We start from the raw sequence: 16,062 nt of genomic DNA on the forward strand, positions 1-16,062 counted from the left end.
AGATCAAGCTCAGATCACTTTGGACAGTTAGCATCGATGAGTCCATCTATCACGCGACGTCCATTAGCTGTGGATCGCTACCGCCATCTATTGCCTGTGGTTCTAACGCTCATGGCCCTCATCTCCTTGACCTCTTCCCTCTCGCTTTCTCACTTTCCACCTCTCTCGGACATTGGCAGTTTATCTCTCTAACCCCCACTACCCCTTACAATCTGTGGCAAGCCACGTCAAAACCACAGCTCCAGGGGAGTAAAGCCTCTTCTTCTCTCTCTACCCTTCTTTTTTTCCGCTGTCTTTCATCGGCGACGACTGAGTGACAGCCAATCATGGGCTCAATCCCGCTGCCACAATCTCCCTGACACTCAAAAAGAGAAAGAGAGAAGGAGAAATGCATGTGAAAGGAAAATAATACACAGACCAAAAAAAAGGAGACGTAATGCAGGTAAAAAGACAAGTCAAATCAAAAAGCATTTAAGACAAAGGGACTAGAATAAAAGAGAGAAAGCAATCAGACATCTCTTTCTCTCTCTCGCACAGTTAGCTTCAGGATAATGTTCAGTCTTACAGAGAAAACTGAGAGGGAAGGTGACAAGCGAGGAGCTTATGCTAAGGAGATATAGAAGTGTGCTCAAAACACAGCAGAAAACAATGGGAGTATAGACAACGAAGGTAAAACTCTCTCTCTCTCTCTCTCTCTCTCTCTCTCTGTGTCTCTCTCTTGTCCGTCCCTCCCTCCCTCTCCAGCTCTGTTGCTCTTGTGCTCTCTCGGTCCCCCACTCTTGCTCAGACGGATGAGGTGAGTCCGGAAAGAGAGCAGTCATGTACGTAATTTTCTCTCTCGCTCGCTGAATCTAAAGCTTATCATTAAGACAGATGTGCCCTGCAGAGTGGTTGCCGTGGAGATCATTTTACACTGGAGGAACTATTTGATTAAGGAGTGGCTAAGACGGATTTAAAGCAACTGAGAAAGACGTGGCAAAAGCAAAAAGAGAGTGTGAGTAGATGGCTGATTAGTTTCTTTTGCAGGTGGTTTCAGAAAATGCGTCTAGGACGTAAAGAGAGGGTTTGGATGCTTTTCTGAATGTTTCACCAGCATATTAATGCTCAAGGACTTACTGTGCGGGATGTATTGAGGTGTCAGTAAAGTGAGGTTATATTGTGGGGAATTAAGAGGGAATTCCTGGCTAGAAACTGATCGAAGTCTTGAGAAGTCAGATTTAGAGGTGCGTTGTTTCTTTTTTATTTATTTATATATATTTTGCCAATATGGATGTAAAGTGTTTTTTAAGATCAAATGGAGAATTATCGTTAGTTATGATGAAATCATTTTTGCTACAATCATATAAGATTGTTCTATGTGCATATACAATAAGCATTTAGACGGCAAACTAGGTATCTACAAACTTCATACGGGCTGGAAGAGCTGCTCTGCGGTAATTTTATTTGACAAATGCTCTGATATGAATCCCGCAATTATACAAATGCTTTAGCTTGATTCTGATAAGCAGATTATTGCCTTGACCTGTGTGTCATTTGGCAGCTATTTTAATGGATGCCTTAGTTTGAAGATAAATGATGTACGTGTGTGTGTGTGTGTGTGTGTGTGTGTGTGTGTGTGTGTGTGTGTGTGTGTGTGTGTGTGTGTGTGTGTGTGCAAGAGAGAGAGAGAGACATGCAGGAATATTTCATAAATATGTATTGCTTTGGACACAGCAAGAGTCTACCCCGCTGCTCAAGCCTAATCACTCACTCACTCTCACTGTTTCTTTCACACACACACACACACACACACACACACACACACACACACACACACACATACACACTAGGATAGGCTGCTTCTAAATACAGCCGATCAACTGGATCTCTGTATTGGAAGTCATTAGTGAGTGGTCATTATTGTCCAACACAAATTAACCTCTAAAGTGCTCGTTGCATTTCTGCTTTCTAAATTAGCCACACTAATAGCATCTCTTTCGATGCAAAACGATTCACTTGGAAACACACACAAAAGCCTGTGAATAGAAGATCTTTCACTGACGGCACACAGAATGTCTAGAGAGACATTTAAAGGCTTATGTAACTCTTTTTATCTGTTTTATATGGATTATTCTTCTGGAAACATAATCTATATGAAAGAATAAATCACATGAAATCTCAATATTTTCTTAAACTGAATGCAAAAGGAGACCTTTCCTATTGTCTCCTGCTTTTCAGATTTTTCCCAATTGAGAAAAAACATCACAATGGTCTCCTCTGGAAGAAATCTTAACAATGTCTCAAACTTTGCTCAGATTTGCGAGATTCCAAGGTCAAATTTCAAAAGTAATGATGGAATATTCATGAAAACTGTATAGCTATATACTTTGCATGGATGTGGCCCAGGAGCAATAAAACTTTAATTTGGGATTGAATCAAGCTTTAATTCTGACTATGATATTTTTAAGTATATATATATATATATATATATATATATATATATATATATATATATATATATATATATATATATATATATATATATATATATATATATATATATATATTCATTCTTAAAAATATCATAGTCAGAATTAAAGCTTGATTCCTTCCCAAATGATTTTAGATTTAAGACACATGATATACACAGCGAAACAGTGCGAGACACAGATATAGAACTTTAGTATTATATGAGAGAGAGTTAGCTCCACCAAGTGGCTCAAAATTCAGTGCTAAGCAGCAATGAAGCCCAGTCTTAACCATGCTTGATCTTCAATCTTTTTAAACCCTCATGACTTTACCTTCACAAACAAACATTTAAAACCACACAATCCTGATTCTACAAGCCCCAGCCTTACATTTAATGTGAAGGAAGGGCTCTGCAATAGTAAATGTTACAAAAAACAAATATGTCCATCTTCATCTGACTGTGTCAGAGAGTTTGATGCCCTGCGAGTAATCCGGACAGACCGTGAGGCTTCTTTGATTGTCAGAAATCAGACAGGCCTTGGGCAATATTTCAATCTTTCAACGCATATGAAGTCTATATATATTATTAAGCGATTTGTCCATCCTGTTTCCAGAAGTGAAGTTCTGCCATCAAACTTATAACCCGAATGAAGTCTCCATCCTTTAACGCTTGAGATGTCAAGGTCACGAAAACGAGAAGTGCTGAAAACAATAATAAGCACAACAAATGCACAGACACAAGCCTCCGTATCCCACATATGGCTCCAGTCATCCATCAGAACACAGTCAGGTGTGGACTGAAATAACCCAGTTTCCCTAAATGATCCGTGTCTGATATGGTCTTAGGGGGAATATACTGAGGAGAGAAAGAGGGGGGTGTTTGGAGGCAGATACTGTAGCATGAGTGAACGAAGCTGTGTTGAACTCTGGCAGATGTATTCCCCAAAGACAACACTGGCCCAGACTGCTTTTATAAACCTCGGGAGAAATATAGCACTACCTTGCAGACAGGACCACGGCAATTACATAGAAAGACTTTGGCGGGTCTGTGCTCGCGCTAGTGGTCTGATCCTGCAGACTTGGGCTATATATCACTGTCAATCAAGTCTGCAAATTACAAAACTTGAACTTTGTCACCCGTTTGCAAAATACTGCTCACAAAATGTTTTCAGTGTCTCACAACGATCAATGGGGGTCATCCGCGTGGAGTTTTCCGGAAGGACAACTCGCCATCCTCTCTGCTAATTAATTTATAATTATATAGCATTACCTCATTATGCCTCCACTAGCATGTCTACATATGCCCAAATTCACATATACACACTAATTAGATGCTCTTAATAGGACAAGTGAGAAGATTCTTCCTCCTCGCTCCACTCCCTCGTGCTTCCTCCTTTCCTCCCCCTATAGTATCACGGATCCTCCCTTACTGCCGCACATAAACAAGATTTTAATGCACTAATCAAAGTGAGATAATTAAGTGACAGTCCTAAACATCTGGCAAGATAGCTTGTCTTTGTTGTATGGTAACAGGCAATATAATAATAAAAAAGATTCGCTGGCCTAATGCTTAATAGGCATGCTGTAGCAAAGATTAATATCCAGAATGCTATTAAACCTCAAGGACAGTCTTGAATGATAATTAGAAAATGCAATCATGAAGATCGCCACGCATAAATTGGTGCACACAATTTCACTTTTTTCTTGCCAGAACGTTCCTGACATTGCAGAGGAAAGGCTAAGAGTGCACGATAACAGGATTTAAATATATATATATGGGTTTCTGGCACCCAGTGTGTCATCATAAAAACACACAATCTCCTGTCTAGGCCTTTTCACAAGCTACGTCCTCTTACTGCTGTAGTGTTAACATCTTCCCGACTGAGCTGGATATATGCAGCGCCTCTCTCTCCTTTATTATGTTGTGTAAACTTGCAAAAATCTTGTACAGAGTGTGATTTGAAAACTCAACGCGCCATGCCTAATGAAAACAAAAGCACCCTGAGGAGAAGAACGCCAATTCTTAAACAATGCTTATGAACAATGGGAACCACAAATTGTTTGTGACTTCAGCATATGCAATAAATATACAGTATGCATGGATAAGATTTTAAATCTCTTGATTCTCAGATTATTATTATTTTTTGGTAATCTCATGTTGTAATCTCAACAACATTTTATTTTTTTCTTAGATTTGCCATCATACCAAAGTCTGCATTAAAAAGTTTCATCAAATTCTTCCAAAATCAAAGTATCTGAGCTATGCTGTCCACATCTGAAGCTTTATTCTCTTACTGCATGTTAACACTTATTTGTCTTATTTGTCTTATTTGTGGCTAAAAAAAAAAAAAAAAAAAAAAAAAAAAAAAGTGTACTGAGACATAACTCTCTTGAGAACGCCGTTAAAACAGCAACATTTGAACACCAGTGGAACATCAATTTGTAGACAGCATACATAAACTATTTCAACCACAAATGTTTAGAAGAGATCTCAAAAATATCTCACAAACTGTGTTCAGATTTGCCAATATACCAAAATTTGCTGAATAAATAAATAAATAAATACATAATCACATCACATTCTTCCAAAAGTTATGTTTTTGAAAAGCTACAGTATGATAGCTACTGTATGCTATCTACATTTTATTGTATAGCTAACCTTGTGAATTCAATAATTGTCTATTTAGTGGCTATTAATTTCTTCTAAGGGATTTAAGGAGAATCATCTGAAACATAACAGTGAGAAACTTGATTGGAGGACTGAATTGTGGATTTGAGCCACAATTAATTTTAGCAGACCTTTGGAAATACATACAAACTGTACATGTCTCTTCTCAGAATTATTTTTATTTTTTATTTATTTATTTTTTTTTATGAGAAAATTCCACAATAGTCTAAATGATCTGTGCTGCATTCCACATACATTTTTCCTCCCTGTACTCTTATATTGTACTGTATTTGAACAGTAGTGGATATTTATTTCTTCTGCGGGGTCCTACGAGAACTATACAAGACAAATAAATGATACTTGAATGAAACTAAGAATTCTGTTAAATCTCCTGAGCTAAAAAAGAGCAACTTTAAACAGCATTGATTGGTTGGTTCATTTTAGCAGACTCCAGAAAAATACATGCAATACATCAAATAAATATATAAATAATAAACATATAAAATGATAACCATCTCATGCTTCTCCGATTTTATTTTCTTCTGAGAAAAAGGTTAAGTCTGCAATAGGCTACATTATCTGTGCTGCTATCCACATTCATTTTATAGCTCTATACACTTACTTAGTGTGAGCAGTTTGTGGCTGTTTTAATTTCTCCTAAGCAATTCTAGGAGAAACATCTAAGATAAAACTGATAGTTAAATGACACATCACTGAGAACTCCATTAAATCCATCAGTGCTATGAAAGAGCAAACTCTGGGAGGGCAGCGCCTGCTTCATCAGACTTTGAAAGAGCGTGCAATAAACATGCATGAATCAGAACTCATTTTTATTACTCTTTTGTCCGTGCTTGCCCTTGAGCTAAGACCACGGATGGAAAACGTGTCATAGAAACCGTTAAATCAATCAAGTCGGTCGTGGACCATGACACTGACAGATGGAGATTTATCTGGATCTGTCCGTCAAGGTCACGCCAGAGACTTGAGCAGGTTTTTCGATGCCAGCTGCTGATTACATGCCCCTGAACGATCAGTAGGACCCTCACTGTAAAATCAAATGTGGGCGACACATACCGGATGTGAAAGACTCAGCTTGGTCTCGTGAAAATAAAAATCCTGATTAATTCATAAGGAATATCTGAATGTCAAAGTTGTGCCCTACCAGCTAACCCTGGGCTGCATTGAAACATGTCTGAATGGAAGATTGGGCCACAAAAGGCCTCCTCTGCTGGGTCTGACAAAATTCATTACTCGCATTAGCGAAGCCAGTGATTCCACAAATTACAGTAGTCTGCACACTTTCAAACGCTGCCTAGTGAATAATTCCTAACTTCATCCATATCTCATTAAGTAAATTATTTGATTCGTATTCACAAGACAGTGTTCATTTACATGCATAACTTCAGTCACATCAAATAGAACCAGAGCACTAATTTGCTCTTAGACAATGAAAGGATTCACTTTGTTCGCCGAGATGGCCTTGCTGACACCATGTGTTTTATTTCTTTGTCCCCCCTCACCCCCTTCCCAAGCCTCCCCTTCTTTTCTTTTCTTTGATTCAGATTGTTAAACATAAACGCCACAACATTATGAATCTGCTCCTCGTTTGCTCACGAGACCCCTGGAGACGTTTGCCGTAATGAATGCCTGTCAGGCTAACCTGGCTCCTTGGCCTTTTCCTGCAGACTCCTGGAAAATGGGCTTTCGTCAAATGAGGGAAGAAAGATTTATTAGGATTAACTTCCAAAAGCCAATAAATTATGCATACATCCTCCAAATTACCTATCAGAACTAGTCCTGGAGGAGAGACCGCTTCAGTGAGCCGCTGCCTTTGCTTCTTTTACACTAGTTTGTTTTATAGAAGTGGAAGTCCTCAGCATTTTGCGTTTGCTATCGATTTTTTGGCTATTGCCGCATTTTTGAGGTAACCGCAAATCTGTGCAAAGTGAGGAAAGTAAATGTTTAGAGACGTTCGGGCTCATGAAGTTCATCAATTAGAGACCACTGAGAGACTGCTGTGTGCTAAAATTTGAGTCACTTAATCCTTTGTGATCAATCAATATTAACGATTCGTTTTTTAGTTAGCCAACACGATTTTAGTCAGCTAACATAAATTTACAGAGTGCCTTTGTAGACTGTGGCACTTGACCCAGAGGTAATTTAGCAAATACTTAGCTTTGTACTGATATTGCGTTGAAATGGTTTCTTAATGATCTTTTTCCATCTGTCACAGGCCTCAAGAAGACAGAATTTAGGAGAATTAAGGATAAGATGCCCCATTTCGTCGCTCCCACCATTCAGCAGTATCTTCAACACAGAGCTCTGTTTCTTAATTGATTCCTTATCAAGGACTCTCCAGGAGTGATCGGATACAATGATAATCAATCAACTTACTTTCCTCCTGTTGTTCTGCTTGCTGGGCTGGAGTGATGCACTGATCCGGCCGGTGCCTGGAATTAGCACGTCGGATCGGGATGGACAGATTCTACAACGCACTAAACGAGGATGGATGTGGAATAGTTTCTTTCTCTTAGAGGAGTGGACGGGGACTGGAAAGCAGTATGTTGGAAAGGTAAGGGCTGTTGCTGTGTGTGTGTGTGTGTGTGTGTGTGTGTGTGTGTGTGTGTGTGTGTGTGTGTGTGTGTGTGTGTGTGTGTGTGTGTGTTTCAGAATAACTGTGAAGAAGTGGACATATTTTCAGAGTGAATCATGTGTAAGTGGAGATTATTTTATTTTTTACCCCTTATGCATTATGTGAAAATGCCATTGAATTTAGGTTTGGGTTTGGATGTTGATAATGCCTTGGTATTATTTCAAACACCTAACAATTATGGTAAAATGGCATACATATGAATATGATCAAAATAGCATGCTTTTCCATCATATATATATCATGGTACCAACACTTTTTCTAAAGGCTATTTTACACTTTTCGCACAACATAAATGTGCATATAAAAAGTGCATTTCAAGATTTGTGCATATTCCTTCTAGTGGATCCTGGGTTTGATTCCCAGGGAATGCAGGAGCTGATAAAATCTATACATTTAATGCAGTGGATTTGAACATTTGCCAGCTGCATAAATGGGAATCGAACCCACAACCATGTGATGGCTAGCATCACGCTCTACCAGTGAGCTACTGTGCAGTATAATATGAGCAATTTCAGTCAGTCTGACCATTAACACACAACACAAACAAGCACAAGGGTCAGTTACGAACATGAATTACGAACATCAAATGAACTCCTACCTAACGGATAATGCTTTCAGCATGATAGCTAATGATGTATTAGAACAAAATCAATGCGAATGTAGGCTATTAGAATGAATCGATGTGTGGGATACAAAGTGCCATAATAACCCTCTTTATATTAATGACCACATCCTGACGTTCCAAAACCGATATGCTTTTGTGGGTTTAATTCAAAGGCTTACATTATAACCGTGACCTGATACAATAAACAGCATATGTCCCAGCTTTCAACATACACTTGATCTTTTTTTTTTTTTTTTTTTTAACTTGGATCAAATCAGAACACAAATCAGTCGAGAGTCAAACCTCTAAGTGACATCTGTTGAAAGGTGGGCCTACCAGTGCAACGCGATTCAGTTAAAATAAAAAATAAAAAAGCCGAAATGCAACTCTCATGGCTTCAGATCAGAGCGGAGCACTTGTCAAGCCACTGGCGTCAGACGGCAGAGACTGCAGCAGTTATACCTGCGGTGCATAGGAGGAGGGGGTCGGCCAATTTTACGTCAAAGACGTCTGCTTTCATCATCGCATTCATCTTCTACAAGTAAACATGTGATAAGTTCGGGGTGGAGAGAGGATTGGTAGTACAGACAGATCAACATGTCTTCCTCTTATGGTGCAGTGTTGTTTTTGTGGGGAATAATGCAAGAAAAGAAACATGTGCAACAGAAAGGCGAGCAAGCAAGAGTGGGTGAGGAGAAGACAATAAATCAATCAAAATGAGAATGAGATTCCGCCCTCATAGCGTTGCTTTTTACGTGACAAGGCAACAAAACAGCGCTGACTGCGAAGAGTCCGTCGGTTGAGGAAGTGTCAGACTCAGCAGTGTCCTGGCCTCCTTCCCAGAGCTTTGATGCTTCTCTCTTTTCTCTAGCTCTCTCTCCTTCTATCTCTCCCTCTTTTTCTGGCTGCTGCATTTCTCTGGCATGACAGCAATCACATGCTTTTGGCCCGCTTCTCATCTACCGTCCACTCTCGTTCCCAATTAAAGTGCCAGAAAGACACAGGGCTCCCATAAATACTGTAGGAGGGCGAGGGAGAACGAAAAACCCACATGCTGGTTCAGGGAGACCACTGTGGAGTGACTTGATCATCCATTCCATCCATTTCCCCCACATTTCTTACTAGTGTGTGTGTGGGTGACGCGTGAGAACTTGTGTAGCCCAGTAGACATGTACTTAGAGCCCCAGCGAGAAGCCATCACAGCCATTGATGGTTCTCCTCATAAAGATAATTCAGCAACCTTTACGGAGCCTTGTGGGATACCATATTTATGTCTATCCGAGCAAGGCCTCCACTGTCTCCTGACAAAGACAAGCCCTAAAAGAGGATTTATTTTCCAGTGTGGAGCCAGAAATAATTCATAAAATGGGAAGAATATTTCCTATAAAACAACAGCACTCTCTTCGCTTACTTCATGGATCTTTTTCTATTGTGAAGTCTATAGCCATTTGCATGACATATCTATATCGTGCGACTAACAAGCTACAGTTTCAATTAGTTCAACAGTCAAGCCACTTTTTAAAAGTAGCTGCACAACAATATACAAATAAAAAGTATGTTTTTTTTTTTTTTTTTTTAATCTATAGTTATTTAGTATATAGTAATATCTTGCAATGAGGAAAATATACACTACCGCTCAAAATTTTAGGATCAGAATGATTTTTTAAGGAGTTTCTTATGGTCGTCAAAGCTGCATTCATTTGATCAAAAATACAGGATTGTTTTTTTTCTTTTTTAATATACATTAAAATCTAATTTATTTCTGTGATGCAAAGCTGAATTTCCATCAGCCATTACTCCAGTCTACAGTATCACATGATCCTTCAGAAATCATTCTAATATAGTGGTAACATACTACGCCGCAATGGACTGAAAGGAGAGAAATGCTGACTACGACCCCAAGAACACCATCCCTAAAGTCAAGCACAGAGGTGGAACCATTATGCTTTGGGGATGCTTTTCTGCTAAGGGTACAGGACGACTTCACCGCATTTAGGGGCAAATGAACGTAGCCATGTACTGTAAAATCTTGGACGACAACCTCCTTCCCTCAGCCAGAACACTGAAGATGGGTCATGGATGGGTCTTCCAGCATGACAATGACCCAAAACATACCAACAAGGCAACAAAGGAGTGGCTCAAGAAGAAGCACATTAAGGCAATGGAGTGGCCCGGCCAGTCTCCAGACCTCAATCCTATAGAAAATCTGTGCAGGGAGCTGAAATTTTGAGTTGTCAAACAACAGCCAAGGAACCTTAAGGATTTGGAGAGGATCTGTAAAGAGGAGTGGATCAAAATCCCTCCTGTGATGTGTGCAAACCTGGTGACCAACCACAGAAAACGTCTTACCTCTGTGCTTGCCAACAAGGGTTTCTGGACCAAGTACTAAGCCATGTTTTGCTTGGGGATCAAATACTTATTTAACTCACTGAAATGCAAATCGATTTCTAACCTTTATATAACGTGTTTTTTTTTTGTTTGTTTGTTTTTTTCTCTGAATTTTTGGGTTGGTATTCTGTCTCTATATGTTAAAATAAACCTACCATAAAAATGGCAGACCCTTCATTTCTTTATAAGTGGGCAAACTTAGAAAATCAGCAGGGGATCAAATAAATATTTTCCCCAATGTACACACACACAAACACACTATATGAATAATTCACAGTCACATCGTCATCACTGCAACTGGGATGAATATGAAAGTGAGAAATTCAATATAAGCACTCATGTTCTACAGAGCAAATACACTATAATTTATAATTCAGTTTGTGTATGATATGGGAAAACAGCTTCTGCTTTGAATTAATATGAAGCTGCATAAGGCAGAAATGCAAAACAAACAGGATTAAAGAGGCAGTTTTTGAAATGTAATTTCGTGATGACTCAAGCTTAAAACTACTGTGAATTCTTTTAAATTTTAACAGCACAGACCATAATATTTAAAAAAAGAGAACACTCCAAATCCAGATACATCTGGCTGGACATCCACTGGTCATTATGACCGCTCATGCGCCACAGCCCTGTTGTGCAGCAAGACGCTCAGAAGTTCTGAAGCCCGCCATGCATTTCGCCGCTTTTGTGTTTTGAGTTTGATGTGGGGGCAGCGGCTCACATTGCGTGCCATCAGCGCTACTGATGTGAACAAAATCCTATTAACCTTCTCCAAGCCCCATAATGCATTGTGCAAATAAACCCGTTCATACTGTCCTGTTTTCCCGGTTTGCTCTCTTCTTGTGTCTACTTAACCCTTTTGATCCTCTTCATGTAAATACTGTGCTTTAATAAAAAAGTAAATAAAAAAAAGTCTTGATCTTGATCAATTTTGCAAGCATTGATAACGAAAAATCAGAGTGTTGGCTCACATTTGAATGTTTAAATATTTAGCACAGGTTCATTAGGACTCGTCAGGATTATAAACTCATCTGAGCGTGGAGAACCACATCATGAAGCGATAGAGGGAAAACTCATGCTAATCTGACAGTTGTAGCACTACTGCAAGTGTCAACTAATTACGTGATGTAGAATGCCAATTCTTAATATTAAATGTTAACTGAGATAACATAAGTATATCAGGGGCATCGCTACATTTAGTCAGAAGGTCTTTTCTGAATAGAATGATTTGCGAGTTAAAAATGACACTTTTTAATAAGCTATGTATGGGCCACTAACAGAAAAGCTAATCACTGAGGTGGTATCCCAAAAAAAGTAGATAGCTGTAGATACTTCTCTGAGTAGATACTTCTTGAATAAGTACGTACTTTGTAACAATAAATATTGTGTTTTATATTGTTTGAATGTGTGTAGTAGTAATGTAATATGGACGTACTACACTTCCATTTACAAATCTTATCCTGTGGCCTCATGGCATAGTCCACTGGATGCACACTTTATGGTCTTTCTGGAAGTAGTATGTCACTGGGATACTTTTTGAGTTCTGTTTTATATATATATATATATATATATATATATATATATATATATATATATATATATATATATATATATATATATATATATATATATATATATATATTCAATAAATACTTGTGTATTATGATTAATACATTATAAATATAATTTATTTATTTGTAATTAAACTGTAATAATAATAATAATTATGATAATGATAATAATAATAATAATAACAATTTTATTATTATTTATATTTATAGAATATTATTATATAAATATACAACAACAACAATAATAATAATAATAATAATAATAATAATAATAATAATACTGGTATAGGTATCAATAGTATTGAAACCTTAATAGCAGCATTAATAGTCAAATTAATTGCATTATGATGCACTAATGGGCAAACTTATTCTCATTATATATCAGGCAATGGTTCTAATGTATATTACACCTCAAATTAAATACTGTGAATACTTATTAACCACAAAAAGAGGAAGAAAATAAAAACCCAAACCACATGGCCGTCTAATAAAACCCAAACACAACATACAAAAAACTGCAAAGAAACATGCTGAACGAGTTGGATAAAACCTGATAAAGATCTTGCAGAATTTTTTTCCCTCTCTTCTTTCACTCTCTGTCACAGCAAAGTCAGGCCTCACAGGAACCTCCAGCTATCTAACTAGTTGCAGCGCGTGTTCTTATCCACTCAAATGAACCAGCGGAGTCCACAGCCAGCAGAGGAGATTAGAAGAGAGAGAGAGCTTTGCTGAGTTTGGGTTCATGTGCTTTTCAACTCCTCAGAGAGTCTGCATGCGATGAAATCTGTTGTAAACCTTTGCAAGTGACAGAAAAAAAAGGGTAAAAACTACAGCGCAAACCGCGTGGCCTTATGATTAACATCGAACAGCGGAACCACAAAAGGGGCAACAGAGGTGAGGCAAGCCAGCGAGAGGAAGATTGCGCCGCTGCGTTTGTGTCGAATTAGTCAACTCCAATGCGACTCTGTCCTACTCTGAGTGAGCTCAAGATACACACAAAGAAAGAAAGGGTGGGGGGAAAATACATAATTATTCTGTATCCGTTCTGGGCCTGGGCTCTCATTTTCACAATCTCCTCTCTGCAGTACTAAGCAAGTGTTCACCGCCGACCTGACAAGAATTGTCAATGATTTCTCCCATGCTCGGCTGACAATCCCTCTGTGTGTGTGCAAGGGATTTAATTCCTAAAGCTGCTCCGAGTCAAAGGCTAATTTTGTGCTACGCGAATTAGCAAAGGCAAATGAAAGCAAGGCCGGGATAAATCTGCACTGCCTTTACTTCATATTCAACTGTCAGCTCATTATAATCAAGAACATCCTTCAAAAATTAATGGAAAAGGCACACTTTTGCTTGGAATACTGGCACGCTTCGTGTATTTCTCCACGTTGCCTCTTTGGGGACACGCTTGGATTTTTGACTGGCAGAGATTATTTAGGCAACCTCACGCCGGAGACTTATTCCTGCCAATAAACAAAGGGTATCTGTTCAGGATTGCCGGTGCCACAGAGAGCGTGGTTTTGTGCCAAAAAGTGCTCCCAGAGCAAATGAGCAAGCGATCAGTATTCACTGCCATGCGGCACGCTCCTTGTAGTGCATTTGAAATGAACAGAGGGATTGTGGTTAGGGTTGAATCAGGATCTATGAGGCCGAATCAAATTGCTTATATTTTTCATGAGTCACTGCGAAAGGCCACCACATGGCCGACAGACGCCTTATTCTGAAATGTCTTTTAATTCATCCCCAGAGGCCCAGAGGTGCTTTGGCTTTCTCTTTTTTTGTTGTTGTTTTTTTTTGAAGCTGGCAGTAATTAGGACACCCCGAGTCTTCCAGTGAGCAGCCAAATGGAAAACATTGGCTACACTGTAGAAACGAAACATCTGGTGTATTGTGATATAGACCTGTTGGAAAATAAATAAATAAATGGGGTTTACAATCAATTAGGCGAGTTACTAAGGTGCCTGTAGCTAAAGCAGTCATACATGTGCCGTGCATTTGCGATATGCGATGATTTTTGTCTGAAACGGCATAAACAACCAATGGAGCAAATGTTCAGGTGAAACACCATGTTAATTGAACTCTGCACTCCAAAATTTTTGACTGTTTTTGTCTTGTTTTTCAGCACAAATATCTAAATATTCTTAAATCAAGATACATTCATGTAGGCCTATTTGAGTTGCTTTCTGAAAAAATAAACAAAATTAAGTGAGGGTTTTGCTTAAAAAAAATGCCAAATAATTGCCATTGGTGTAGGGAAAATAATATTATTTTCTTTATGAATTAAGTTTATTTTTCTTGCTCCATTCATGGATTTGTTTTCCTCTTCTCTTGTTTTAAGCATAAACTATGGAAACCTGTTTATGACACAGAATTAAAATAAATAAATATATAAAAGCAAATTAATAATAAGAAAATAATGTTAAGAAAGGGTACTGTTGATTTTTATCTCAAAATTTGTACTTTCCCCCCAGAATTGCAAGTTTATACCTACCAATTTTGTTTATATCTTACAATTGTGAAGTCAGAACTGAAACATACAACATAAACTAGGAATTCTGACTTTTTCGCAATTCCAGGTTTATATCTCCCAATTCTGTTTTTTTTTTCAGCCACATAATAAAAAAAAGAAAAAGGTAATTGTTAATTTCTTTTTTTTATGCAATTGTGAGTTTATATCTCACAATTGCAAGTTATTAATTTACAAATCTGACTATTTCCTCAGAATCTTAAGTTTATGTCTCATAATTTCTAAGACTATATCTTGCAATTTTTTAGAACAAAAAAGTCAGAATTACAAAAAATAAAAATAAAATTGAATTGTTTAATTAATTATCTTTTTCTTCCCATAGTGGAAACAGGCTTCCATAATAAACTCAATTATTTTGGACAATTTATTAATCTTAAGTAGTTTTGCTTTTTAAGTAAATCTATCTTGATTAAAAAAAAAAAAACTGTAAAACAAGATAAAAATACTGAAATAGATTTTTTTTTTTTTTTTTTTGACATGTAAAAGGTTTTGTTGATCTAAACCCTGAGCCCTCACAGGTCCATTTAACATTTTACAGGTCCGCCTGATTTGTTTGCACTTTCCAAGAAGTGGCACCTTTAGTATTTTCAGTTTTCAAATGCTTTATATTTAGAACAAAGCATTTTGTGTTAATGACTTAAAAAGCACTGAAACTAAATTACTGCTTCGAACGATGTCAATGTTTATTCCGGCTCTCCATTCTCTGTGCAGTATTTTTAGCAAACAGTTCCTGGTCTCTGACTGCTGAAATAATATGCAACGGCTAAAGAGCCGCAGCACTTTATAGAACAAGACAGGTTGTTATGAGACACATTACGCCTTCACTAAAGCAGGGCCAAAAACATCTTTCACACATCGCTTTCATTCCTCCAGGGAATTTCAGGCTCGACCACGGTCCACCTCAAATTAATGACCTAATGAAGCCCATTGTTGTTGTTTTAGCGTGTGTTTACCTCAGAGATTAATGCAATGTTTTATGTATACCCTTTAATCGTGTGTAGATGCTCGTCTGACAAATACCAATTAGCCCAGAGAAGCTGGAGTTTGTATTGGCTTTATGCGGTTGTCTGCTTTCATTGCATGTCTTTGTCTCAGATGTCTTTTTATGGATTTCAAACTCACGTCTGTGTGGGCCATGGCAGCGCTGAAGGATTTCTTCACAATAAAGGACATAGAGAGACTAATTATGGTGCTGTCAAGGGA

General features: G+C 38.0%; 1 protein-coding gene across 1 annotated transcript in view; it reads left to right on the forward strand.

The window, feature by feature from the left end:
* The first annotated feature begins 770 nt into the window (after nucleotides 1-770).
* The window catches only part of LOC109075898 (cadherin-10-like), a 53,428-nt gene continuing 38,136 nt past the window's right edge, over nucleotides 771-16,062 (forward strand). The window contains exons 1-2 of the mRNA XM_042735941.1: nucleotides 771-994; nucleotides 7,350-7,688. Of these exons, the coding sequence (XP_042591875.1) occupies nucleotides 7,491-7,688 (198 nt within the window). The 5' untranslated portion in view covers nucleotides 771-994; nucleotides 7,350-7,490. The remainder of the gene's footprint in view (nucleotides 995-7,349; nucleotides 7,689-16,062) is intronic.

This window comes from Cyprinus carpio, chromosome B12 (assembly GCF_018340385.1).
Source record: "Cyprinus carpio isolate SPL01 chromosome B12, ASM1834038v1, whole genome shotgun sequence".
Classification (NCBI taxonomy): Eukaryota; Metazoa; Chordata; class Actinopteri; order Cypriniformes; family Cyprinidae; genus Cyprinus; species Cyprinus carpio.